Here is a 25703-nt window from a genome sequence, read left to right as displayed (position 1 = left end):
TTGAGTTGCTTTTAAAATATACATACCATTGTAATTAATGGCCATAGATAGATCCTTTAAATTAAAAGATTTCTAAATGTTATTAAAAACTTTTAGAGGTCTCTTATTTGGAATAATTACTTTATGTTAATATAAAAATTAGATTTAAAAAGACACATGTTATGGCTAATCCTAAAAATTCTTTTTTTTGAGACAGAGCCTCAAGCTGTTGCCCTGGGTAGAGTGCTGTGATGTCACAGCTCACAACAACCTCCAACTCCTGGGCTCAAGCGAGTCTTCTGCCTTCACCTCCCAAGTAGCTGGAATTACAGGCGCCCGCCACAACACCTGGCTATTTTTTGGTTGCAGCCGCCATTGTTGTTTTGACAGGCCCAGGCTGGATTCAAACCCTCCAGCTCAGGTGTATGTGGCTGGCACCTTAGCCATTTGAGCCACAGGTGCCGAGCCATAAAAATTCTCTTGACAAAATTAAAAAGCAAATATCTGATTTAAAACAAAGAAAAAAAAATCTTTTGAATACTGTCCCTGTAAGAATAAATGACAGGCCAGTTTGCTTCATGGCCTAATGGTTAAAGTTCTATATTTTCATCTTAGCAGCCCTATGTTCGATTTTTTTTTTAATTCTTTTATTGAATAGTAACTATGTACATTAATGCACTTCTGGGCCTATGTTCGATTCTTGGGCAGAGAATGAATCTGTTCTGGTTTGATATTTATAACTTAAACTGTTCGTTAGTTCTTTTCCCTTCTGTGCACAACTTTTGCTTTCCTATATTCTATAGAAATATATGAGATTTCTAGATATTTATGTATGAATAGTTAGCTGAGAAGCTGGGACCCTAGAAAATGTGACTGGAAAAAATTATAAATTACATCTTGTTCATGACTAGTAATACATTTCTTTTATGGATCTTGTGAACACTGTTCTCCACCTCTTAAAATACATCTTGCATCTTTAATTATATAACCTTAGTTAATGCTTACTGCTTTTACTTACAAAGTAAAAAAAAAAAAATCAGCTGTTTGTCTTCAGTAAAGTTTGCTCCATTCATCTTCACTCCTTTCTACTCAATTTTGGCTAATCAACGGTGGCCAGCTGTTCAAAATGTACTTAAGTAAAGTAAATACTGAGCTATAATCAATAGCTATTTTTTTTATACCTCACTTTCTCTTTTCTGTCCATGAATCTTCTCAACATTAGAATCTCTTTAAAACAATTCTAACTCAACTGACCAGTTTGTGAAATATTCTTTGCTCAGTTAAACTCCGTTAAATTTAATTTTTATCAAAAGTCAATTCTGAGACAGAACTCCCAGAGACTCCTAGGAACACAGAGAGCTCAAGCACTGAGAGTCCAAGTGAGGTACCTGCTGGACTTGTTTACTCTCTCACTGCAACTGAGGCCTTTGGATAAGTTCTCAGATTCCAATACACCACAGTTTTTAAATAAGTTTTTGAGCAAAATTTTTGATCCCATCTTCAAAAATTGTGACAAACTAAGTCTAGAACAAAATTAAAGAATTAAATCATCTTAAATTTAGCTAAAAGCCTCAAATGTCTGCATCAGACAAAAATAGTTAACTATACTTTGAAAGATGCAAACTCCAACTTTCAGAAGTTTGCAAAGATTTCTATGTTTTCTCCATTAGTTCCTTTTTCTTATATGGTTAAGTAAAGGAAAAAAAATCAGCACTTAAGTTAATCATGAACATCTGAAAGCTAAAGACAAGATTTATAGTAAAAACAGAATCTTTCATTTCTAAAATAACTGAGTATTCTACTTTCTGTCAATGCCTACCTGTACACATTGTAAGTATTAAATTCCTAAAAACAACAAATGCTTACAAAAATGACAAGGTCCTGCAAAAGGGCAAAATTGTTGCCTACTTAGTAATTACTTAAAACAATAAAATAAGTAACTCAAAGATTAATAGTCTGTAATAAAAAATAATATTTACAAGCCAACAAGTAAAAAGTCTTTGTAAACACTGCCGGGTGCAGTGGCTCACGCCTGTAATCCCAGCACTCTCCGAGGCTGAGGTGGGCAGATCACTTGCGCTCAGGAGTCTGAGGTTGCTGTGAGCTAGATACTCACAGCACTCTACTGAGATGACAAAATGAGACTCTGTCTCAAAAAAAAAAAATTTTTTTTTGTAAAATTATTAAAACTACTTCTCTCTGCACGTCTATATCTATGTTTGTCATTTGTATGTGATATTTTACTACCAAGTAATATTTAAAAAGCTCTAATCAATTGGTTTAAAATAATAAGTTCTTAAATCAAATATTTTATAAAGAAGCTATGGTGGCACCTATAGACCCCTTAGGGTAGTGGGTTTGAACCCGGCCTGGGTCTGCTAAGCAACAGTGACAACTCCAACCAAAAAATAGCCGGATGTTGTGGCTGGCACCTATAGTCCCAGCTACTTGGGAAGCTGAGGCAAGAGAATCACTTAAGCCCAAGAGTTGGAGGTTGCTGTGAGCTGTGATGCCAGGCATTTTACCAGGGTGACAGCTTGAGACTCTGTCTCAAAAAAAAAAAAAAAAAAAGGAGAAGCTAAAAACCAACTCGTAAATTTAATTCAGATAACTTTAAGAATACAATTGACTTCTACTCAATTTTCTTTTTTATTCTGTTACACTCTGAATCATAATTTCTCTTTAACTATTAGTTAATTTATATCTGAACACCTAAAAAATACCATGACTCTCTTTCAATATTCTCTCAATATCTAAACTAACTTAAATGCTATAAACTTTACCCAGAGATCCACTTATGTTTAGTATATTAATCTTTTACTCTATAATAAAAATAAGCACTGTCATTTTTTTAAAAAACTTTAACTAAATAAGGCCATAAAGCTTCTAATTCTAAACTCTAGTAAGTACAGAATACTGTTACTGAAGACATGAAATATCTCAAGGCACTGTAAAACTCCCCCAAATGCCTTAAATCAGTTTTGTCCATCTCTTTTCCCCAAACTAAAAAACAACTATGTAAATTTATAATAGCAACTGGCTACTGTCCCCAATGGATTTCTAATTTTGTTGTCCTCACTAAATTATTATATTCCCTCCTTCCTCATAGTATCCAAAACCTATTCTCTGGCCTAAAGAAACATTAAATTCCTTTGAAACTCTTAAATTAACATTAACCACACTTCCTGCTCTGTACTTACCTTATTTCATTTTATTTTATTTTTGAGACAGAGTCTCACTATGTTGCCCTCAGTAGAGTGAAGTGGCATCACAGCTCACAGCAACCTCGAACTCTTGGGCTTAAGTGATTCTTTTGCCTCAGCCTCTCAAGTAGCTGGGACTATAGGCGCCTGCCACAATGCCCAGCTATTTTTTTTGTTGCAGTTGTCATTGTTGTAGTTGTCATTGTTGTTTTGCTGCCCTAGGCTGGGTTCAAACCCACCAGCCTCGGTGTATGTGGCTGACACCATAATCACTGTGCTACAGGCACTGAGCCTACTTACCTAATTTTATTTAATTAGTTAATTTATTTATTTATTTTTGAGACACAGCCTAAAGCTGTTGCCCTGGGTAAAGTGCTGTGGCATCACAGCTCACAGCAACCTCCAACTCCTGGGCTCAAGCTAGTCTCCTGCCTCTGCCTCCCAAGTAGCTGGGACTACAGGTGCCCACCACAATGCCCAGCTTTTTTTTTTTTTTTTGGTTATAGCCATCATTGTCATTTGGTGGGCCCAGGCTGGATTTGAACCTGCCAGCTCAGGTGTATGTGGCTGGCGCCCTAGCTGCTTGAGCCATAGGTGCCGAGCCTACTTACCTAATTTTAATGAACCTCTCCATCTATATTGCCATGATAACAATGCAATTTCTGCTAGTATTTTAAAGCACCCCTTTTCCTCTCAGATATGTTTTATAATGTATTTTCTATGCCAGTTAGATCCTGTGCCTGCAGGCATCCCCCCATGCCCACTCGCAGTGGTAGCAGCTGCCACCCTAATTAACAAAGCCAGCGCCCTTACATTAGGTTCCCCTATTCATCTCCATGTTTTCCATGCTGTGTCTGTTCTCTTAAAAGCTCACAAAACACAGCATGTCTCTACTGGACAACAGACCCCTCCACAAACAAGCCTTATGAACCAACTCCTCCATTATTTCACACCATTGCAACACTTTAAATCCAGCTACACTCCTACTGCTCCCTAACAATAGAGACCCTCTCCCACTCCATCTCACATGATTGCCTTATAGCTGTTGATATAATTTCAAAACCATGAGAAAATCTCTCAGATATTCCTTTAAACAACCCAGAATTATTTCTTTTTTGTGACACCTCTTGTAAATGTTATTTCAAAAGTAGTATAATAACTGGCTATACTACTCTCTGCCTACTATAAAGTCAGCGCAAGCTGCTGAACTTCGCCCTTAGTAGAACTTGCACGTTGACATGAGGAAAAACTGCCACTATTTACACAGACTCCAAATGTGCCTTTAAAGTCTGCCAAACAGTTGACACAATTTAAAAATCTTATTTCTTAATTTCTACTGACACTCCTATTGCCAGTAAATCTATAATGTCAAATAGATTGCATATTGGGTTAAATGGACTCCCTAGTCTCCTTTTAACTTTTTGACTTGTACTTGTCTCCCATCATATAGAGATATGTGCAAATGGGGGATAATTAAGAAAAAAATATACAGTTGGTATTACCCTGGGATCTATAATATCTCTGACCAAATTATTTCCCAGTGCACTATAAATGTCATTAAATCTCTGGAGGAAATTGGCCCCTAAAAGCTCAGACTATCCTTTTTTGACACTCTAAATTGATTTTACAGATTTACCTCCAGATTTAAGCTTTTCTCACTGTTGTTTACTGTTTAGTGAATGAGTAAATGTTGTTTAACTAGATATGCTGATACTACAACAGCAGTAAAAAAAATTAGTAACAGATTATCTCATGTTCTAACATTCCTTTATAGATTGAGTCAAATCAGTGGACTCGTTTTTTTTTTTTTTTAATTATTATTTATTTATTTTGAGACAAAGTCTCGCTTTGTCACCCTTGGTAGAGTGCCATGGTGTCATAGTTCACAGCAACCTCAAACTCTTGCACTCAAGCAATTAATTCTCTTGCCTCAGCCTCCCAAGTAGCTGCCGGGACTATAGGTACCCATGAGCCACAACACTCAGATGGGGTCTCGCTCTAGCTCAGGCTGATCTCAACCTTGTGAACTCAGGTGATCCGCCTGCCTCAGCCTCTCAGAGTGCTGGGACTACACATGTGAGCCACTGTGCCCAGTCATAGGAGACCCATTTTAAACCACTTGCTTACAAAGAGTCTAGGGAACTTATTTTAATTCATATCCCATCGCATTCTCATTCCTCAGGGCAAGTAAAATGTAAACATCTAAAAATAAAAATGATTTTACAAAAGTCTATCAAAACAGTGCATTTAAATAGCCAGAAGCCAAAAAAATTACTGTTGGCCCTTATAAAATCTGGAATACTCCAATTAGAAGACATGGTTTAACCCCCTTGAAATAGTGTTCTATCATCCCATGCCTATGGCATCTATAAACCTATTTTTGTAGTGACTGAACACCATGGGGATTTAAGTGAACAATGCTACATACCATGACTAGCTAAATAGAGATGCTAACTAATATCCTTGAAGCAATATCAACAGGTGAAAAGAGCATGGCCTCCACCAACCGACAGGCCTTGTCATCCTGTTTGACCAAGAGATCACATGTACACCAAGGTTCTTAGATGACATGTGCTGTCACTTTGCTGGAAACATCCTTATGAAGAACTGTTAACCACCTATACATGTCACTCAATGAAAAAGAAATCCTAGATTCCTGTAAGTCATGCCAAACTCCACTAACAATTAGAAGACATCCCCTATAGGTGAACTGAAAGTAAAAATGTCCAAGGCCAGTTCCCAGGCCCCTGAAGCAGATGACTTCTTGAAGTAGAAAGCTTTTCCCAAAGAAAAAGAAACCCCATTCTTTTTCTATAAATTTTTTTTGTCTTCTAAAACTTCCCCAAATGGTTCTTTTAGATACTTCTTTAAGCCTCCTCCTTTAAAAATTGCACATTGGAAGCTGAGTGGAAATTGCCTTAACTTACCTCATTCTCCCGTTTATCTTTCCCTATAGCTCCTTTTTTCAAACTATGCCTTTTTCTCACTAACCCTTACTGTTTTTTCCAGCAGATCAGACACAAACTTGGCATCTCTGTATTCCAGTCTTTCAAACCTGGCCACACTAACTAATCAATCTAATTATTGGCTGCTGTGCCAACATCTAAATCATACCAAAGAAACTGAACTCATTTTTGTTTCTGCCAATGTGAGTGCCTGGTGAAACTGGTCCAGAAGAAAGATGTGACATCCACAACCAGAGAAGAAACACATCACACTGCTTCTTCTATTGGTAAGTCAACTGGATACAGAAAAAACCTTTGAGAAGCTCAAAAATTATCTTTTGCCCAGGTAAAGTCACTAGAAGGACATTTTCCCTTTGCATTAAAAACAGAAGTAAAGCTAGATGATTTCTGAGTGACATACTGGAGCAACATTATTTGCAAACACTATGGTTTGTCCACAGAAGACATTCTTACATTTCTTAAAATAGTACTGACACTAACCCCCATGGTTGTCAATTCACAAGATGTAAATGGCTCATAGCCAGACCTGTACAACTTAGGATAGCTCAGATGCTCCTCTTGTTAAGTTGCCAGACATTAGAGATTGTCTATGGACAGAAGAAAAAGTCTAGACCAACTTATCTAAGTGATAAAACCAAGCCCTATGAGTCTAGAACTAGACCAAAGGCCTTTAATATCAAGTGTTTTGTAACCTGTTATCATAAAATGACACATGGACACTGAAGATATGAAAGTACCAGTGAAAAGAAAGAGACACAGCAAACTGCAGACTGAAAGGTTACTGGTTCCAGGCTGACCTTATCTGTAAATTATACTAGTCTTTTTATTAAGTGTAGTGAATACAAGTGGTCCCCATGTAGATATTCAAGATTTTATAGACTTAATTATCTGACATCTTTGATTACCAGGTACACTTTAAATGCCAACTAAATTACAAACTTGGACTTTTGTTCATAAAGTTGTACCAAGCAAATATACGAAATATAATAATTCTAACTTATTTTAGTGCTCATGCTTTTTGTCTGCCACTTTTGAACTCAAGAGATCAGGAAGACAGTTTTTAATCTCTTCATGGTAATAGAGCAAAAGTTTCATATCGCCAGGCAGACATTAAGAACACTTCAGTCAGCAGCAGCCCAGACTGTTATATTTAAAAACTGCTGCCTCCTGGATGCCACAGCAGCCCAACAGGGAAGACCTTGTGTGATTATTAATGAAAATGTTTGCCACTCAAGACAAATAAAAACTGTAATCTATACTTATTAAAATAAAGATAAATATTCTCCATCAGATTAATGAAGACCTATTTCTAAGAATGGAGGATGGGTTTACTAGTGTGTAGAAAAATGTGCTCAGATCTATTCTTTTCTACTTATTTGTTCTCATTGTCATTTATGTTCTTTTCTTTCTTTTAATCTCTCTTATTACTAGACTAATAACACAATCTCTTCTGTCCAGGAATTCTTTGGACTTACCTTCCCTACCTTATATATATCCAAGTGTATTTTCTATATATTTTAAGTTAATAAATCCTCATTTATCTTTCATATCCTCTCAAAATTCTTACTTGCAATAGATTTTTAAAAATGTTTTTCTTTACTTCATGGTCAACAAAATGAAGATCTTAACATATCTGCCTTAATGTGAACACAAAAACATATTTCAAGAAGAAGAAAGAAGTGGGGTGGGCAGAAAAGAAGAATTATTAGTCTATAGAATCAATGTAGTACACAGAAAGAGTGTTTCAATAAACACATTATGAAGATGGTTAAGACTTGAAGGCAGGAATAAGATGTTAGCCTTACTCCTATAAACCTATGTAGAGATAAGGATTAGCACTTTTGAATTTCTTTCTTTTTATAAAATGACTCCTTGATTAAAGAATAAAAGACTAACTGAAAAGAAAGGACTCCTTGACTAAACCACCTAAACTACTTGGTTTTTACTCCAGATACACAAAGTGAAATAGACTTTTTGGTAAAAACCTTTTTTTAAAAATAATAATGAACATAAATATATACATATACACAATACATATATATCTCAAATGCCCATTACATTATGGTATTGAGATAGATAATTCAACATACTTGTATATATGGATTAGAATAGGGAAGAAATACTCTTTATATAAGATTTCATTTTCAGCGGGGAGAACAGAAAAATTCAGAATCAATTTTGTCATTTAGCTAGGCTAAATTTTACTAAAATATACTATCTAGATGAGCATAAATAATATTATCCATTTCTTTGGGAAAGCTATCAGACCCATAGAAATCAGAAAAACAAATGAAAGACTAATTTAAAATTTATATTATTATTTTGTAGACTTACATAGACTTACAAATTGTAAACTTATTATAATTTATAAAAGTTCCCTTCTATTATGGAAAACAAAATAGCTTAGTGTTTATAGCTGATGTACTGCTTTGACATTCTTAAAAGAATTAAAATTCAGTATAATGCTTACTCACTTCATTTGGTTCTTTTAATACCTTTATTATTAATTGGCAATAGCAATTGCTATTTAAAAGGTATAATTTCTGTCTTTTAAGAACCTACTTCTAAGAGCCTCCTTTGAAAATGTTCCTTGAGATGTCAGATGATTTGTACTTTAACAACTAAATCCTAGAAGCCTTGCCATGAGTAAGAAAGATAGCCTTTCTACTTCAAATATAAGCAAGTTATTACCTGTTCCAAAGTCCATTTGACTATATTGAGTTTTCCATTCAAAAGTACATATTTTTAATATGATTTTCTGGTAGCAACTAATACCTGCCAGTCAAGAAGAGCTTTGAGAAGTCTTACTCATGTAGTAAAAAAACAACAAAAACAAATACGAAATTCAAAATCAAACTGACAATGCTTTGATATTGGCTCTGCCATTGTGTAACCTTGCCAAAGCTATTTAACACCTGATCAATTTATCTGAAAATGTAAGAAGCAATATACCCAAGTCCTAAAATTGTTGAAGGATTTTTACATATAAAAATGTCTAACTCTCCAACCACTAAAAAGAAGAAAATACAGCAAATAAAAAAAAGTAACAGCTAGGGGCAGGCATGCTGGCTCACACCTGTAAGCATCCTGGGAGGTGAGGCAGGTGGATGGCCTAAGCTCAAGAGTTTGAGACCAACCTAAGCAAGAGTGGACACCATCTCTAAAAGTAGCCAGACATTGTGGCAGGTGCCTGTCGTCCCAGCTACTCAGGAGACTGAGGCAAGAGGATCACTTGAGCCCAAGAATTTAAGGTTGCTGTGAGTTATGATTTCACAGTACTCTACCAAGAGTGACAAAATAAGACTTTGTCTCAAAAAAACAGTAACAGCTAGTGTAAGATTGTGTTAGACATCCCATTCTCTTTTTTGTCCTTTCCTGTGAAAAGACTGCCCAAGACATTTCAGTATCATAAAATTATGTAACAGATTAAATTTCTACAAATTTAGTTACAGACTATAAGATTCTAAGGTTAAGTGTTCCCAAATCTACTCATCTATACATATCATCTATATATATTTTTTATCATCTATATTCTTAATACTCCCCTTATAGCTAGGAAATATTTTGTAAAATTCTTCAAAACTCCTATTAAATCCTAGATCAGCGGTTTTCAACCTGTGGGTCACCACTCCTTTGTAACGATGAAAATGCATCCTGCATAATTGTATTTACATTATGATTCATAACAGTAGCAAAATTACAGCTATGAAGTAGCAATGAAAATAATTTTATGGTTGGGGGTCACCACAATGTGAGGAACTATATTAAAGGGTCGCAGCATTAGGAGGCATTAGGAAGGTTGAGAACCACTGTCCTAGATCCTGGCAGGTAGCAGTGAGAAGAGATTATCAACCCCTGGGCTTAGGAGTCTCTTGAAGTTTGGTCCCTTGAACTAAAAATAATTCTGAAAGCTGCAAAAGATAAAATGAGTAAAGCCAACAGGAAAAAACAAAACAGAACAAAACAAATAAACCCTAGATAGCAAAATCTTCCCTTCTCCTGATTTAATCCCCTAGTTGCACCTGATTCCACTCTACAGCTAAGGACTTAAAAGGAAGCAATCCCATTATGAATTGAAGCAACACAAATATATGCCTCAAAAGTTGTTTCATTTAACGGTAGGTATGCCCTAGTGGAGAATATATTTACTTCTTAAGTAAGTAACAATAGAAGATTGGTGTTCAGACGCTTAACATTTCAATCACAACAGGAACCATCTTTCTTTAAACATTTAATAGTAATTGAAAAGTAGAGGCTAATTCTATCATTCCAAAATGAAAAGTTACAAATTTGTTTTCCTAAGACATTTGGTAATTAAGAAATTTTCTGGTTTGGTAAAAAGGACACTAAGAGAGTGTGTAACTTTGAAGTAGTCATTTAACCTTTCTTTTTTTTTTTTTTTTAGAGACAGAGTCTCATTTCATTGCCCTGGGTAGAGTGCCGTGGTGTCACAACTCACAGCAACCTCCAGCTCTTGGGCTTAGGCTATTCTCTTGCCTCAGCTTCCCAAGTGGCTGGGACTACAGGCAACCACCACAACACCTGGCTACTTTTTGTTGCAGTTTGGCCAGGGCTGGGTTATGAACCTGCTACCCTCAGTATATTGGGTCAGCGCCCTACTCACTGAGCCACAGGTGCTGCCTCATTTAACCTTTCTTAGACCAAGTGCTCTCTATACTGTTGCTACGTAAAGTGTGGTCCATAAACCAGCAGAATTGGCAATCATTTCCGAGCTTGTTAGAAATGCAGAATATCAAGTGCACTACATCCCACTATAAACTACTATACTCCACACCGAATAAATCAGAATCTGCATTTTTTTTTTGAGACAGAGTCTCAGTTTGTCGCCCTTGGTAGAGTACGTGGTGTCACAGCTCACAGCAACCTCAAACTCTTGGGCTTAAGCAATTCTTTTGCCTCAGCCTCCGAAGTAGCGGGGACTACAGCACCTGTCACAATACCCCGCTATTTTTTTTTTTTTTTAGAGACAAGGTCTCGCTATGGCTCAGGCTGGTCTCAAACTGGTGAGCTCAGGCAATCTACCCACCTTGGCCTCCCAGAATGTTAGGATTACAGGTGTGAGCCACTGTGCCCCACCACATTTTTTTTTCTTTTGAGGCAGAATCTCACTCTGTTGCCCAGGCAAGAGTGCCATGGCATCAGCCTAGCTCACAGCAACCTCAGACTGCTGGGTTCAAGCAATCTTCCTGACTCTGCCTCCCCAGTAGCTGGGACTACTGCCACAACATCCAGCTACTTTTTCTAGTTTTGTTTCAGAGATGGGGTCTTGCTCTTGTTCAGGCTGATGTTGAACTTCTGAGCTCAAACAATCCTCCTACCTCAGCCTCTCAGAGTGCTAGAGTTACAGGCAGGAGTCACCTGTCTGGCCAAGATCTGCATTTTTAACAAAATATCACATGATTTATATACACATTAAAGTCTGACCTTGAAGCATAGCTCTACATAATCAGGGGATTTGACTAAATGATCTTAGGTCCCTTATAGTTGTTTTGCATGAAAAATGATATCTGACATCACAGCTTATATTCTCCTGAGGCAAGAGTTACCTAGAGCTGAATTAGGTAGGGCATGCACTCTTTTTAGCTTCCCACCCTCCCCATCTGGTCCCCTTCATCTATTAGCTTATCAGGGTTCCTCAAACTTTTTAAACAGGGGGCTAGTTCACTGACCCTCGGACCGTTGGAGGGCTGGACTGCGGGCCCCGGGACAAGTTGGCTGCTAAGCAGGACAGGCAGCAGTGGCAAAAACACCTGGTGGGCCGGATAAACGTCCTAGGTGGGCCGCATGTAGCCTACGGGCCATAGTTTGAGGACACCTGGCTTAGATATAGAGAGTTATAGGAATTTGGCCTCTAAATTACAAATCGAAGCAAAATTGAGGAAGTCCCCTTTTCAGTAAAAAGGAGATGGCTTCAGAAATAAAAATTCATTAGCTATATTTTTAGGTGAAAGGAAAAAACTTTTCATTTACCTTGATGGGAAGTAGTGAGGTCCAGGTAGGAAGTAAGGATGATGAAAAGAAAATCTCGGTGGTGTTCCAAACAGAGTAGCTGGATGGCCAAGGGGAGGAGGCTGGTAGATATGTGAGTGTGGAATGGGTGGGGCCTGAGGGATTGGAGCACTTCTGGGACAAGTGGAAACACTGGAGTATTCCTTGGGAGGCTGGATGGTTGAGGTTGCAAATCTGGCATGGGCAGTACTTGCACTAGTTGGAATTCTGTTGGTGCTCTCCAAAGAGACAGGGGTTGGTCTCTTCACAGAGCGATTGGCTCCAGAATGCAACCGATGAGTGTCCGTTTGGGAAGGCCCAGGAAAACGCTGGGGTGGGAGTGCTGGGCGGAGGGGCAGACTTGGAGCCTGGACGGACACCTGGGCAGTACTGGAGACACTGGGCTGGAAAAGTGTGATGGAGCTTGGGCGCTGGACTGCAGGTGTGGGCAGCTGGATGGCAGGTGGAGCATCACCTTTAGAAATAACAATAACGTAAATCAAGAATTGAGTCACTCCATGTTTTTCTTCTTTTGGTAAAATTTAATAAGTTATACAAGCAGCTTCATTAACCATGTTATCTAATAGCATCATCATATCAAACCACTCTATTTCCTTTATAACATTTTGAATAAACTGAAGTCATCTTGTTTCCTTATTTATTTATATTTTTTGTTTCTCTTTCCCAGCTAGACTCTAAGCGCTGTATCACCAAGGCATACAGCTGCCTGGCCCAGAACAGACTCTCAACAAATGTATGTTGGACAAATAAATGAATAAAATTATTGATTAATAAATTAAAAGAATGGAATATACATGAATGCTGGTATGCACATGTATGTGTTTCTAAAAATATAATATGAAACTACTGACAGTAATTATCTTTAAGGAGCCATCATCTAGGAGAGGAGACAGGACAATGGGGCAGTAAGAAAAGCTAGACTTTCATTTAATGCCTACTATTTAAATTTTCTATTTATCTAAATATATTAATTTATATACAGGGTATAAAACTTTATATACCCATAAAGCTTGTGTGTGATTTAAAATAGTAAACTATTAAACTTTGTATAATATTAATAGGGGTTCCAGAGTAGTAGTGTGGATCATTTTTCTTGTATTTTATAAACCTCTCTATATTAAACTAAATTATAAAAGACATTTAATTTTTAGTTAAATAAAACTTAAGGAAACAATTAAAATTGTTTCACTCTACTGTATTCAATGTGAATACAGAAGGAAATTTCCAAGTGACACTAGGACTTGTCACAGGTCAACCATTGCAGCAATAGTACTACATTACAGAGCAGAATTTTTAAAGATAGGAAAACAATTAGAGTTTTATTTTCCCATTCCTGAGTACAAGACTGCTAATTGAATTACTGAGTTACCCAAATGACACAGCTAGCCTAAATTTAACTTCCTGAAGAAATACTAATAGATGCTATAGCAATAGAGTCATGATCCAGTTTACTCTGATATAGTTAGCTGTTTGTTAATAAAAAAAGATGCAGGTGGGTGTGGTGGCTCATGCCTATAATCCCAGGACTTGGGGAGCCTGAGGTGAGATGATTACTTGAGGCTAGGAGTTTAGACTAGCTTGGGCAAACACAGTGAGACCCCATCTCTGTAAAGAATCAGAAAAATTAGCCAGGTGTGCTGGTGCACACCTGTAATCACAGCTAATAGGGAGGCTGAGGTGGGAGGATCACCTGAACCCAGGAGTTCAAAGCTGAAGTGAGTTATGATCACGCCACTAAACTCTAGCCTGGGTGATAAGGGCAAAATCCTGTCTTAAAAAAAAAAAAGATGTAGTCCACAAATGGAATCTGTGATCAGAAATATCTCTGTCAGAAGCTAAAAGAAATGTGCTTCTTTTTTCAGCCGTATCCAGGTAAGACCTCCCTTTCCTTCCATCTCTCAGGAGAAGGTAGATTATGCCCCTCTTAAAGCTGGAAGTAGGGAATTAAGAGCCATATCCCGCTGTTCCAAATGGCCTTTGGCCCAGTAAAGTAGAGAAATAGGGTATAAATGAAGCTGTCCTGATTCTCAGTGGATAAGGTTACAGGACAAGCCCTTCCACCTGTAAGGCACAGGCCGTCATCTGGCCTTTCCTGATTCATCAAGCACAAGGTAATTTCCCTTTCCCATGTTCCCTCCAAACCTTTTAAATCTGTCACTTACGAAATAGTGTAAGTTTTTTAATTATTTGCATGTATGCCATCACCACCATAATCAGCACAGAATCTGGTTAATAAAAATAGTTAAGAAAAGTATGGATGGATAAAGGGTAAACAAATGAGCCTAGAGCTGATAGTATTTCTACTACTGACCTAGTATAAGATCTAAACCTCCTTTAACAACTAGGAAGCCAGGCTAACTTGTAAAATCTGTCAAAATTTTATTACTCGATTGTCACTATACTGAAGGCACTTGCTTCAAAAATATACTTCTAGTGCAGATTTCTTTTTCCCATACCCAGTACAATAAACTCTTAAGTCTTCGGTAAAGAAATATAATTTTCCTAGGCAAAGGAAAAGCAGATTACAAGAGCCATACAGAACCACTGATAAGGCTTCAGTTACTGAAGAAGGAAGGGATGCATCTTTTACCAAATGGTCTTTTCTATATTCCTATGAAGGAAGAGGTGGCAATTAGGCACATAGCGGTAAGCAAACATTCATATAATTTGACAAATATTCATTAAGCAACTAACATGTGCCTGGCACTGTTTTTGTCTGAGGTAAAAAAATTAGATACATAGATCTTCTACCTACAGCATTTATCTTGCAAGAAAAAATAGATACATAGTGAGTTATATGGAAGTATAAGGAATGAAGGGCTCCTCATTACTGTTGAGTAGAGTCCTAAATGTCAAAATTTAGGTTGCTAAGCATGAGGTTAAAGTATGATGGCATTGCGCCTGTGGCTCAAGTGGCTAAGGCGCTAGCCACACACACCTACAGTGGTGGGTTCGAATCCAGCCTGGGCTGCCAAACAACAATGATGGCTGCAACCAAAAAACAAACAAACAAACAAAAAAATAGCCAGGCATTGTAGTGGGTGCCTGTGGTCCCAGCTATTTGGGAGGCGGAGGCAGGAGACTCGCTTGAGCCCAGGAGTTGGAGGTTACTGTGAGCTGTGATGCCACAGCACCCTACCCAGGGCAACAGCTTGAGGCTCTAGCTCAAAAAAATAAATAAATAAATAAAGTATGAAACATCCAGCTACCTCTGATAAACTTTCAAGTAATAAGGAAGACTTATGAAAAAAATTAAAAATAAAGGAAGACTTACAAAAAAGCAAAGCTCTAATGTATCCAACCGTAGAGTATGGTAGAAACTAGCCAATCACCTGTTTTCTTCTAGCACATAGATAGATTGCATTTCCCAGCTTTCCTTACGGTTAGGAGTGACCATGTGGGGAAGGGCCACCCAATAAAATCTAAGTAGAAGCAATATGCATCACTTTTGGAACTGAGACTGATACATGAAAGACACACATGATCCTCCATGTTCTTTCCCCTTTGCAGATCTCTGCAACCAATACAACGGCCTTGGATGCCACATATTAAAGGCAGCAAAGTTACGGGTAGAAGCCTGGATCCATAAATCGCCTTTTGGAAGAGAACAATTAAATTTACATGGGCAAAAATATGCTTTAATCGTGTTTAAACCTCTATACTTTAGATCAGAACTTGTTAAAGCAGCTAGAATTATCTAATCATTACGTGAAGAGCAGAATTTTAGATCTATTACATATATTTCTATTAATATGTTATATATTATTTATACATATAAAACAAAGACAAGATAAAAATAAAAATATAGTTTTAAATAACTCCTGCATATCTCTTACCACCCACTCCCAAAGAGGAAGAATCCATTACATGTGCTGAATGGATGAAGGGTGCAACTGGGCTTTTGTTGTGTGACTAAATAGTGAGGGAGCAGGGAACGGCAGAAGCTGAGGACAGACAAAATTTTTCTACAAGAAAAAACTTTACAGAGGTAATAAAGAGAGGAAGTCCAGTATGTGGCTGAGGACAGAGAAAGAAAGGAAAGAGAAAGGAGCAAGAAACAGCCACGTGGGGAACTGAGAATTGGGAAGGATAGTTAGTCAATCACTAAGAAAAGTAGGGCTCTGGGAAGAAACAACAGTAATGAGGAGCCTCAAGAAGACTTACTCTGTGTGTTGAACCATGTAATTGCTCCTTCCCTGCCCCCTCAAGAAAACTTACAATAAAGAGCCATTGCTTCTTGAGGAATTTTTAAGCCAGATTTAAGTTCTATGGACATAGTACTCTGCTGAGATGGACCTAAGGCTGGAATAAGAATACCAGCTTTTGGAGGGATTATAACAGTATCAGAATCATGGAAGTTTTTGTTTTCTTTTGTTTTGAGTAAGAAGAGGTGGGCAAAATAAAATGGCATGTCTTCTACCAAAAAAAAAGTAGAAAACATTTTTTGAACTAAAAGTTTATAGAAAATTTATAGAAGAGTGAAAGAAGTCAACTGAATTAAGATACAATAAGGAAAGCCAATTTCAGGCTTGAGATATGAAATGAACAAAATAATTTAACTAGAAAATTCATTTATGGGCTCAGCGCCTGTGGCACAGTGGTTATGGTGCCAATCACATACACTGGGGCTGGCAGATTCAAACCCAGCACCAGCTAAACAACAACAACAACTACAACAACAAATAGCTAGGCATTGTGGCGGGCACCTATAGTTCCAGCTACTTGGAAGGCTGAGGGCAAGAGAATTGCTTAAGCCCAAGAGTTTGAGAAGCTATGACATCACAGCACTCTACAGAGGGCAACATAGTGAGACTCTGTCTCAAAAAAAGAAAATTCATATATGTACAAAGTGACATTTGAAAGTCAGGCTAAAATAAATGTAGCTTTTACAAAAGTTCTATAAGCCTTTAAATGAATTTGAATGCTAATATAAAATGGGAATACTGGCATAGCTGGCATCAAAGACATGTGGTCAAAGATATTTAAAGGGAATTGTGGACCATCACAATTGGATTAGCACTTTCAGAAACTAGAAACAGGAGAAAAGCTTGGGATATGCCATTAAATGTGAGACAAACAGTAAATACAATGCATTGGACATAAAAATAATACCAGCCAAAAAACGTACTATAGATTCCATCAAAGAAATACTAAAAACAGCTGTATTTGTAACTATCATTTCTATAACTACCTTCTGAAATTTTATTTTTATTTATTTTTATTTTTTTTACTTTTTATTGTGGTAAAACGTAAGTAGAATAAAATATGCCATTTTAACCACATTTAAGTATATAATTCAATGTCATTAATCATATTCAAAGTGTTGTGCAACCATTATGATTATGTATTTCTTTTTTTTTTTTTACTTCTGAAATTTTAGATGGCAGAAACAGTAAAAACAGTTTTATATTTTGTTCCTAGTAGAGTTTGGCTCACAGTATGTACTAAATAAACATCAGGTGGTAGAGGCGGCAGATAGGCAGGCATGAAAATACAGCCCTGGAATATTTCTAACATAGAAATATTCAACTGAAATGGGAGAATACCCAATTACACTGCCAGATTTCAAAAAGAAGATCTGGTACAGAACAATTGACTGTTTATTAGAACAAACAGGTTTAATAGAATACAAAGTAAAATGAAATTAAGTTTGATTTTTTTAAAAGTGTACCTCAAAATCAGAAAATTGGAAAGTTGCTATCACCAACTGGCCAAATCAAAGAAAATCCATCATAAGTTTGTCCCAAATGTCATAAATTGGCCCAAGTATGGTAAGTCAGACACACACAGGTAAAAATTAGGAAGTCCAAAGGAAAACTGAAAGAGCCACATCTGAGAGGCCTTACAGCCAATACTGACACTAAATACTTTAACAGAAAGAAGAGAATCAGTGGAATTATTTAGTCCTTACAGTAAAAGAGGCAACTAAAAAGAGAACAGACAGAGTCAATAAACACCTTCCCCCTAAAGAAGACCTGAAGATTTCTGAACCCTAATTAATTTTCAAAGAATTGGAAAGAATTAGAGCAACTACAGTATAACAGCAATTTCAAAGAATATTCTAATCCAACTTGACAAAATGAATATAAATAGGTCTTAGGTGGTATTCACCCAAGAATTGTAAAAAAGAAAACTCAAGGGCAGAACTGACAAAATGTTAGATAAAGTAGGTACCAATGGCCTCTACCAGAGATTTTTTTTGAAAGTCAATATAACTTCCAACTATTGGAAGTGATGACCTTGAAAACTCTAGCTTAGTGAGTATATTTTCTGTATCTGAAAAGATACCAAAATCTATATAGTATCATCCATATTAATGCACAAAACTTTTTAGAAAAAAGATAAATTCTTTTAATAAGAGAAAATCATACCTTTCTACCTTGGTACTTTTCTTCCATGGGAATAAAGTGAGTATGTTTAAAAACAAAATTACTATAACTTTATACTTAGAATATAAAATTGAGAGAAATAACAAAGTAAGGTATAAAAAATAATATCTGTAGATGATAAGAGATTAAAACCATGATTTCCCAAGGGAATTATTTACTAATTATTTAAATAATTCTTACTTAATAATTTTCATATTCTGAATGACTGAGAATGTGAAATAGACAGTGAAATTTCTAAGTGATACTAACTCCTCTTTATAATATAATGTCAAGCTGATGAGAACAAACTAAAAGAACATATTTCAAAGTTGTATGATAAGGCAGCATAGTAGTAGTTAAGTTCCATCATTTATTATTAAGATACATATCTAGGCCAGGTGTGGTGGCTCACGCCTGTAATCTTAGCACTCTGGGAGATCAAGGCAGGTGATGGCTTGAAATCGTGAGTTTAAGACCAGCCTGAGTAAGAGCGAAACCCCCATCTCCAAAATTAGTTGGGCCTTGTGGTGGACACCTATCGTCTCAGGAGGCTGAAGCAAAAAGATCACTTGAGCCCGAGAATTTGAGGTTGCTATGAGCTATGATGCTATAGTACTCTCCCAAGGGTGACAAAGTGAGACTCTGTCTCAAAATAAAGAAATGAATAATATATATATAAATATATATATATAAATGATTTCCAAATTGTGCCTATAATGTTCTCCGTTTATCATTTGAGATTCAAGAAAGAAATCTTTATTGACATTAGATATCACCAGAAATAATGGATATTACTTAAAAAATAGACAGTAAAAAATCATCACCTTATCTTAGATTTGATTACTGTTGTGTGTAGCTCTGAAATGCTTCCTATAATTCTGCACATCATATTTGTTTATTGATTTATTTGTTATTTATTTATTTTGAGATAGAGTCTCACTCTCTTGCCCTGGATAGAGGGCCTTGGCATCATCTTAGCTCACAGTAATCTCAAACTCTTGGGCTTGAGCAATCCTCTTACCTCAGCCTTCCAAATAGCTGGGACTACAGGTGCCCACCACCACACCCAGCTGATTTTTCTATTTTCAGTAGAGACATTCTTGCTCAGGCTAATCTCAAACTCCTGAGTACAAGCAATCTACCCATTTTGGCCTCCCAGATTGCTAGGATTACAGGTGTGAGCCACCTTTCCTGGCCTGCACATCATATTTAAATACAACAGAATGGATGTAAGAACCCTACCAACACTAGAAGAAAAATCTTCCAGTTTCTACCCACAACATATCTTTTCTGAGAATGGCTTAAAATTGATATATTACACAAAATGTCAGCTGCTTTAAATAAGAACATTGATTTATCTGTTTCTGGGAAGAGAAAACATATAGCATTGAACAGTGGATAGAGGAAGATGTAAACAAGGTCTTGGAAAAATGATTAAAAAGAAGATCATATTATGCAAACAGAAATCATAAATAACATATATGGCTTTATCACTATTGATTGCTAAAATGAGACATAAAAAACACAGAAAATGTGGGTGGTGCCTGTGGCTCAAAGGAGTAGGGCAGCCCCATATACGGGAGGTGGCAGGTTCAAACCCGACCCTGGCCAAAAACTGCAAAAAAAAAAAAAAAAAAAATACTGAAAATGCACAAGCTTCTAATAAGTCAATTTCCAAAATATCTAAACCTCTCATCTCATTGGAGTGGCTTTATAATCAGAAGGATTTGATCAAGTAGAAATCAGAAAAAATAGTAGTTTTGTCCTAAGTAGTTCAAGACAAGGGATAGCAGGTAGTGAATGTATGAAGTTCTTCCAGAAAGTCTTCCAGAAAGTCTTCCAGTATTAAAGCAAGGTTGTTAAAATAGTTTCTAGTAAAACAAACTAATGATGGATGGCCCTATAACAAGTTTTTAAGATACTTGTTTCTCAATTTTTCGTTCTTAAAACTGACAAACAGGAATGTTGTAATGAACTGATAATGGGGGAGAAATTTAGGGAGAGACAAAATAACTAATCAGACAAATATTTGGTAGAAAATAGATTACTTCCACTGCTTTTCTACAGCAGTCAGAGAATGGTCTTAACAGATCAGTGTTATTACTAAGTTCCAGGACAGGATGCCTCATACTCCATTAGCCAGGCATTCTTTTATGCTGATAGTGAAAAGACACTCCTATTTCCTATTGAATTACCTTAGTCATTTCCTGCATTATCTGTCTGATCTATGGGCTCATCCTGATTTGCTTAAAAGGTCTGAGGTTTCAGACATGATTATTTGCTACTCTGGCAAACCAAGGATGTCTACTGAAATTCTTCTTTTTCCTATTTAATGTTCTCACTACCTCTCATCTTGATGTTTTTCTTGATATTATTGTTCCAAATTATTAAGTCTAACAGAAAGAAAATTTCAACTTAAAAGGTAAAATTTCATGCAGCTATCAGAAAAAAATAATAATCTACATTAAAACCAACTCACCAACTGGATGAGTGATGGTGTTCTGGAGGCTGGGAATTACCACAGAGTAGGTAGGTGAACGATAAGGATAAATTGTTGTAGGATTTGTAGAGATGATATTCTGTGTGGTACCAGAAAATACATTGGAAACACTTAGAGGGAAGCGTTTTCGCTTCCCTGGACGAGGCTGATAAACCCAACCTATAGAAGAAGATAAACTATTTTTAATATAAATGTATAGACCCTATTTAGCTTTTAAATAGTTCTTTTCATACTTAAAATGCAAAGCACTTCACAGTTTATTAGAAAATAAGTTATTGCCTAAAGTATCTTTTCCAAGACTATGATGCTATTTCTGTGAATGACTTGTCCACTGTGTTATTTTAACATACAAACCCATATAGCTCCTAACTTGTGGCCAGTGTTGTAACTCATCATTCAAAGGAAGAGGAAGGTCAAATGCCCTACATTTAACGACATATAATTGAATCTGTTGTAGAACTGACATCCAAGTCATTAAGCTTAAATTCCAAAGCCTTTCTTCTACCTATAAAACAGTTTCCCACTATGATATTATTCATCTCTTCCTGTTTCCTCGCTTTCTATAAGATACAATTGTTTGTATCTTACAATGCCATGGTCACTAATGACCAGTCACTATTTTTATGCCTAGTTCAGGAAGAGTCACTCTCCTAGATTTGGCAATGTCTGAGTCCAAAATACCTCCATTTCCTTCCAAAGTCAGGAGTTAGGGCAATGGTAGCCCACTGCATAACTAGAAGAATCACTGGTTCCCTGTACATGCTGCCCCTGATCTTCCCTCCTACAACTTTTCTTCTCATATTGTAGGAAAAAAAATTTTTTTTTCCACCATGCACAATCATGTTGGCTAAATGCTGTGCATTTTCCCAAGTTTAATCTCAATGTCCTCACTGCTGAAAACAGACTAATACTATATCATGATGGGGATAAATCTATCCATTCTAAGATAGAACTGTGTTCTGACCACCATATAATATTAAAATGGAACATGGTATTAATGTTTGATTCTCATCTTTGTATACATCATATCTTTTTCTGTTGCTGTATTTTTAACATTTCTAGTATATTTATAAAATTATAGCCTAGAAATCTAAAGATTTACCTACATTAAATTCATAGCTCTGTATTTAAGCAAAATCACAATAAAACTATAGGTCCCCTAGTTTGTATTAATTAGTAAATATGAGACCAGATATCCCCTTACTTGGTTCTACTTAAGGAAACTTATGCCCAATATCATTTCAATTATTACTATTAGTCATTATTCTCTTTATTGTACATATCAGATTAGAAAAAAATTTACACATTTTTGTCTTTCAATCTCAACCTAACCTAATCTTTATCTAAATAAATTAATTTTTAAAAAATTTTTAAAAGCTTTGTTCATTTTATTTGATTACCAGGAAATTCCTCTCTGTGCTTTTCTTTAATCTTTTGTGCTTCATCATAATAGGGTTTCTTTTGTTCTTCACTAAGTTTGTTCCACTCTAACCCGAGCTGGACACTGATTTCTGCATTGTTGGCTGCTGGGTTAGCTTTGGCTAGTGCTGGCCGGTGGATCCTTGCCCAAACCATAAATGCATTCATGGGTCGCTTCACATGACCATTTCTGTCCTTACTGAAGGGAGTATCTGGTATTCCTACATGACAAAAATTAAGAGACTAAATTAATGTGCCACACACACACACAGTTTTAAAATGAAGTGCACCTCCACCTATACTTATTTTTTAAATATCTGGAGAAAATATACACTTCACTATAGCCAAAGAACTGCCAATATTCCAGAATTCCTTGTAACCCCTCAATTCAGCATTCTAAACTGTAGTTTAGAATGACTCATTTTCTTCAAACAGAATAATATTGTTGAAGACATGGAAATTGTAACATTGAAGACACAGAAAATTATTGGCTTATTGCTTGAGATTTATTATTACCTCTAACAATAATTAACATTTAGTTTATTTCCTATGAAAAATATTCTATCATTAGGGGGCAGGAACTATGACTAACTCATGACAATAATCCTAGCACCAGGTAGGTGTTCCCTAAACGTTTAAAGGAACTCATTTACATGGTGACGTAGTGTTCTTTCAAGGGAAAATATTTATAATATTATAATACTATATTGGTTGTATTTCGCTGTGAAGGTGAAGTTCCTACCAAGGTGAGTCATCAATGCTAGTTCCATGTTCAGAGAAAAAAATAAAAGAAAAATAATAAAAGTGACTTTTTCAAAGCCACAGAGCCAGGTGAAATTACAATAATTATGTCTAAATTCACATCTCTTTTACATGGTTTATCAAAAATAACTGTCTATGAAGTTCTTATATTGTTTCATTCTTAGTATTACTTCGTATGTAAAATTGTTTTAAATGTAAGGATGAAATATGTAGTATAAAGAAAGCTTTCTTTTTTTCTTTTATAAAATGGAAACAGTCTAAACACTAGCAAAGATAAAAACAAGGGGACAGAGTAAAAGGATGAATCAGTAAAGAAAATAAAAGCAAAAACAATAAACATGAAAGTTAATGAAATACATAAACTAAAGATTAATATGACTTTCCAAGACATTCATTGGCAAACTGTTTTCGGTCTGAACTAAATCTTAAAATAAGAATTTGCTAACTATATATTTGGAAATATTGTACAGAAATATCTATTTGTAGTTGTTACTGCTATAGCCATAGTTACTTTTTTAAGTTATTTCTTTAAGAACAATTTTCTAGCTTATTCTACAATATTTTCACTTTCAATATTTCCATAAATCCTTAGCTTTTTAAAACAATAACTACAGAGTTACATTTAATCATATAACTCTATCCTAAAAAAATTAACTGCTTATTTTTAAGAAGATAATCTTTATACTTGGTATAAACTTTCCTGTTTATAACGTTTTTCATTAAACACGATTATTTCTTGTATTTTTTGATACACATAAAAGCAATGAGCTACTATGTTATTTTTTTAACCCTGATTATTTGTAGCATATAAACTGATGGCTTTGTGTTGTCTTGGAAGAACATTGCTATTTGATGGTATAAAAATTAGTCATATCAAAATCTCATCATTTACTGGGCCTTAAAACAGATTTTTTAAAAAATGTTTGGTAATCTTGAACATGTTAGTGTATTTTACTGGTATATGTATGTACAAGTCAATCAGAAGTGATACCTGCGCAGACTTTGCCCTGAAAAGAATCAGTTCCATGATTTTATTTTTCTAGTTTAGGCTTCTGAACTGCTGACATGTCAGCTATGGGGCAACACAGACGAAGTTTTGAAAACCAGACTCCCCTGCTGTCTAATACCTGCGTCTGAGGGAAGGACGGTGAGTGGGACATCTTTGGTTTCAATTTTTACAGAAGGCTCCAGTAAAGATTGCATTTTAATAGGCACTGGTGTCAGGGGGACCTTGGTCAATCTTATCAGCTCTGAAGGTGGAGGTCCCTGAAATTGGATCCGGGCCCCAGGGGGGACGGTGTGGAGAGTCAAAGGGATCCTGAGGTCTTGCTGGTGTGGCCCAAAGGCGCTGGACGGCTGGGCCAAGATGACCTCCTTGCTACCATGAACCAGGCCATTGGACGCCAACTCCGTGCTGAGCCTGCAGTCCTCGGGGAGTCTCTCGAGCTCCTCCGTTTTGATGATTCCTTCTCGGACGGCTGCCAGGCTTTTGCCTTCGCTGCCTTTCGCCACGTCCCTCATAACCTCCTCTGGCTCCAGCTTTCCCTTCTTCGCGTCCCCACGGCGGCTGTCTAGGAGGGCCAGCCCAGGACCTTCCACCTTGGCCGCTCTGGAGGCTCTGGGGCCCGCCTCGAAGGCTCTCCCAGGCCCTGCGGACAGTTCGGAGCCGAGCCCAGGATCCTGCTTCTCGGCCTTAACATGCAGCGCCCGGGGTTGCACCGGGAGCAACTCGGGCCTGCAGGGGGCGCCCTCGGACACGGGCGGTGGCGGCAGCAGCAGCAGCTCAGGCCTCAGCGGCAGTAGCCGCGCCTGCGCGGGTGAGGCGGCGGCGCTGTCATCCCTGGCCTGAGACAGTGGTGGCCCTGAGGGCAACAGCAGCACCTGCTCAGGCTTCATCTGCAGCAGCCGCCGAGCCATGGGCTGTACGCCCGACGCTGGGGCCTCCGGGCACGACGAGGCCACGGTCGCAATGGCGGCCGCACACAGGTGGGGTGGCGACGGAGGTGGCTCGCCGGCCGCGGCCCGAAAGGAGGTGCCCTCGACCGGCAGCGGAGGCGGAGCGGGACGCAGCGGACGCGGCGGAGTCACCCGTGGCAGTTGGCGCGGCTGAGGCGACGGCTCTGGCCTGGCTCTCTCCATGGGGGGAGGGGGACGGCCCGGCCTGTGTCCCAGCCGGGATTGTGAGCTCAGCCGTTTGTTGGCTGCCTTCCCCCTCCCCCTTTCGGTTAAGACCCTTCTAAGGCTTTTGCTACCCAGAACCCTACGCGGTTCAAAGGGCAGCCCGCCGTCTCGGCCTTGCCCAATCACAATCGTCCCGGACCAGCCTGCCAATCACAAGCGCGTTCTCCGGCCCGCCCTCCTCTCTCGCCTCGTGCTGAGCCTTCGAATCACTCGCGGTGGTGGGGGCTGTGGCGCGTGTTGGCCATTTTCCCCCTCTGACTCTTCCTCTTTTCCGGAATTCTCTTCCGGCCGTTGT

General features: G+C 37.5%; 1 protein-coding gene across 2 annotated transcripts in view; it reads right to left on the bottom strand.

The window, feature by feature from the left end:
• SOX30 (SRY-box 30) overlaps positions 1-25366 on the bottom strand; it is a 35619-nt gene extending 10253 nt beyond the window's left edge. Inside the window, exons 1-4 of one of the 2 annotated variants that reach the window (XM_003782001.2) lie at positions 24355-25366; positions 22447-22686; positions 21026-21205; positions 12140-12632 (exon numbers count right to left, since the gene is read on the bottom strand). In XM_003782001.2, coding sequence (XP_003782049.1) covers positions 12140-12632; positions 21026-21205; positions 22447-22686; positions 24355-25366 — 1925 coding nt within the window. The remainder of the gene's footprint in view (positions 1-12139; positions 12633-21025; positions 21206-22446; positions 22687-24354) is intronic. The other variant, XM_012807788.2, reaches the window with a different exon arrangement.
• Between the last annotated feature and the right edge of the window lie 337 nt (positions 25367-25703).

Source organism: Otolemur garnettii, unplaced genomic scaffold (genome assembly GCF_000181295.1).
Source record: "Otolemur garnettii isolate 467f Iridium unplaced genomic scaffold, OtoGar3 scaffold00003, whole genome shotgun sequence".
Taxonomy (NCBI): Eukaryota; Metazoa; Chordata; class Mammalia; order Primates; family Galagidae; genus Otolemur; species Otolemur garnettii.
The sequence above is the reverse complement of the archived record's forward strand: the minus strand, read 5'-3'. Positions and strand labels throughout refer to the sequence as shown.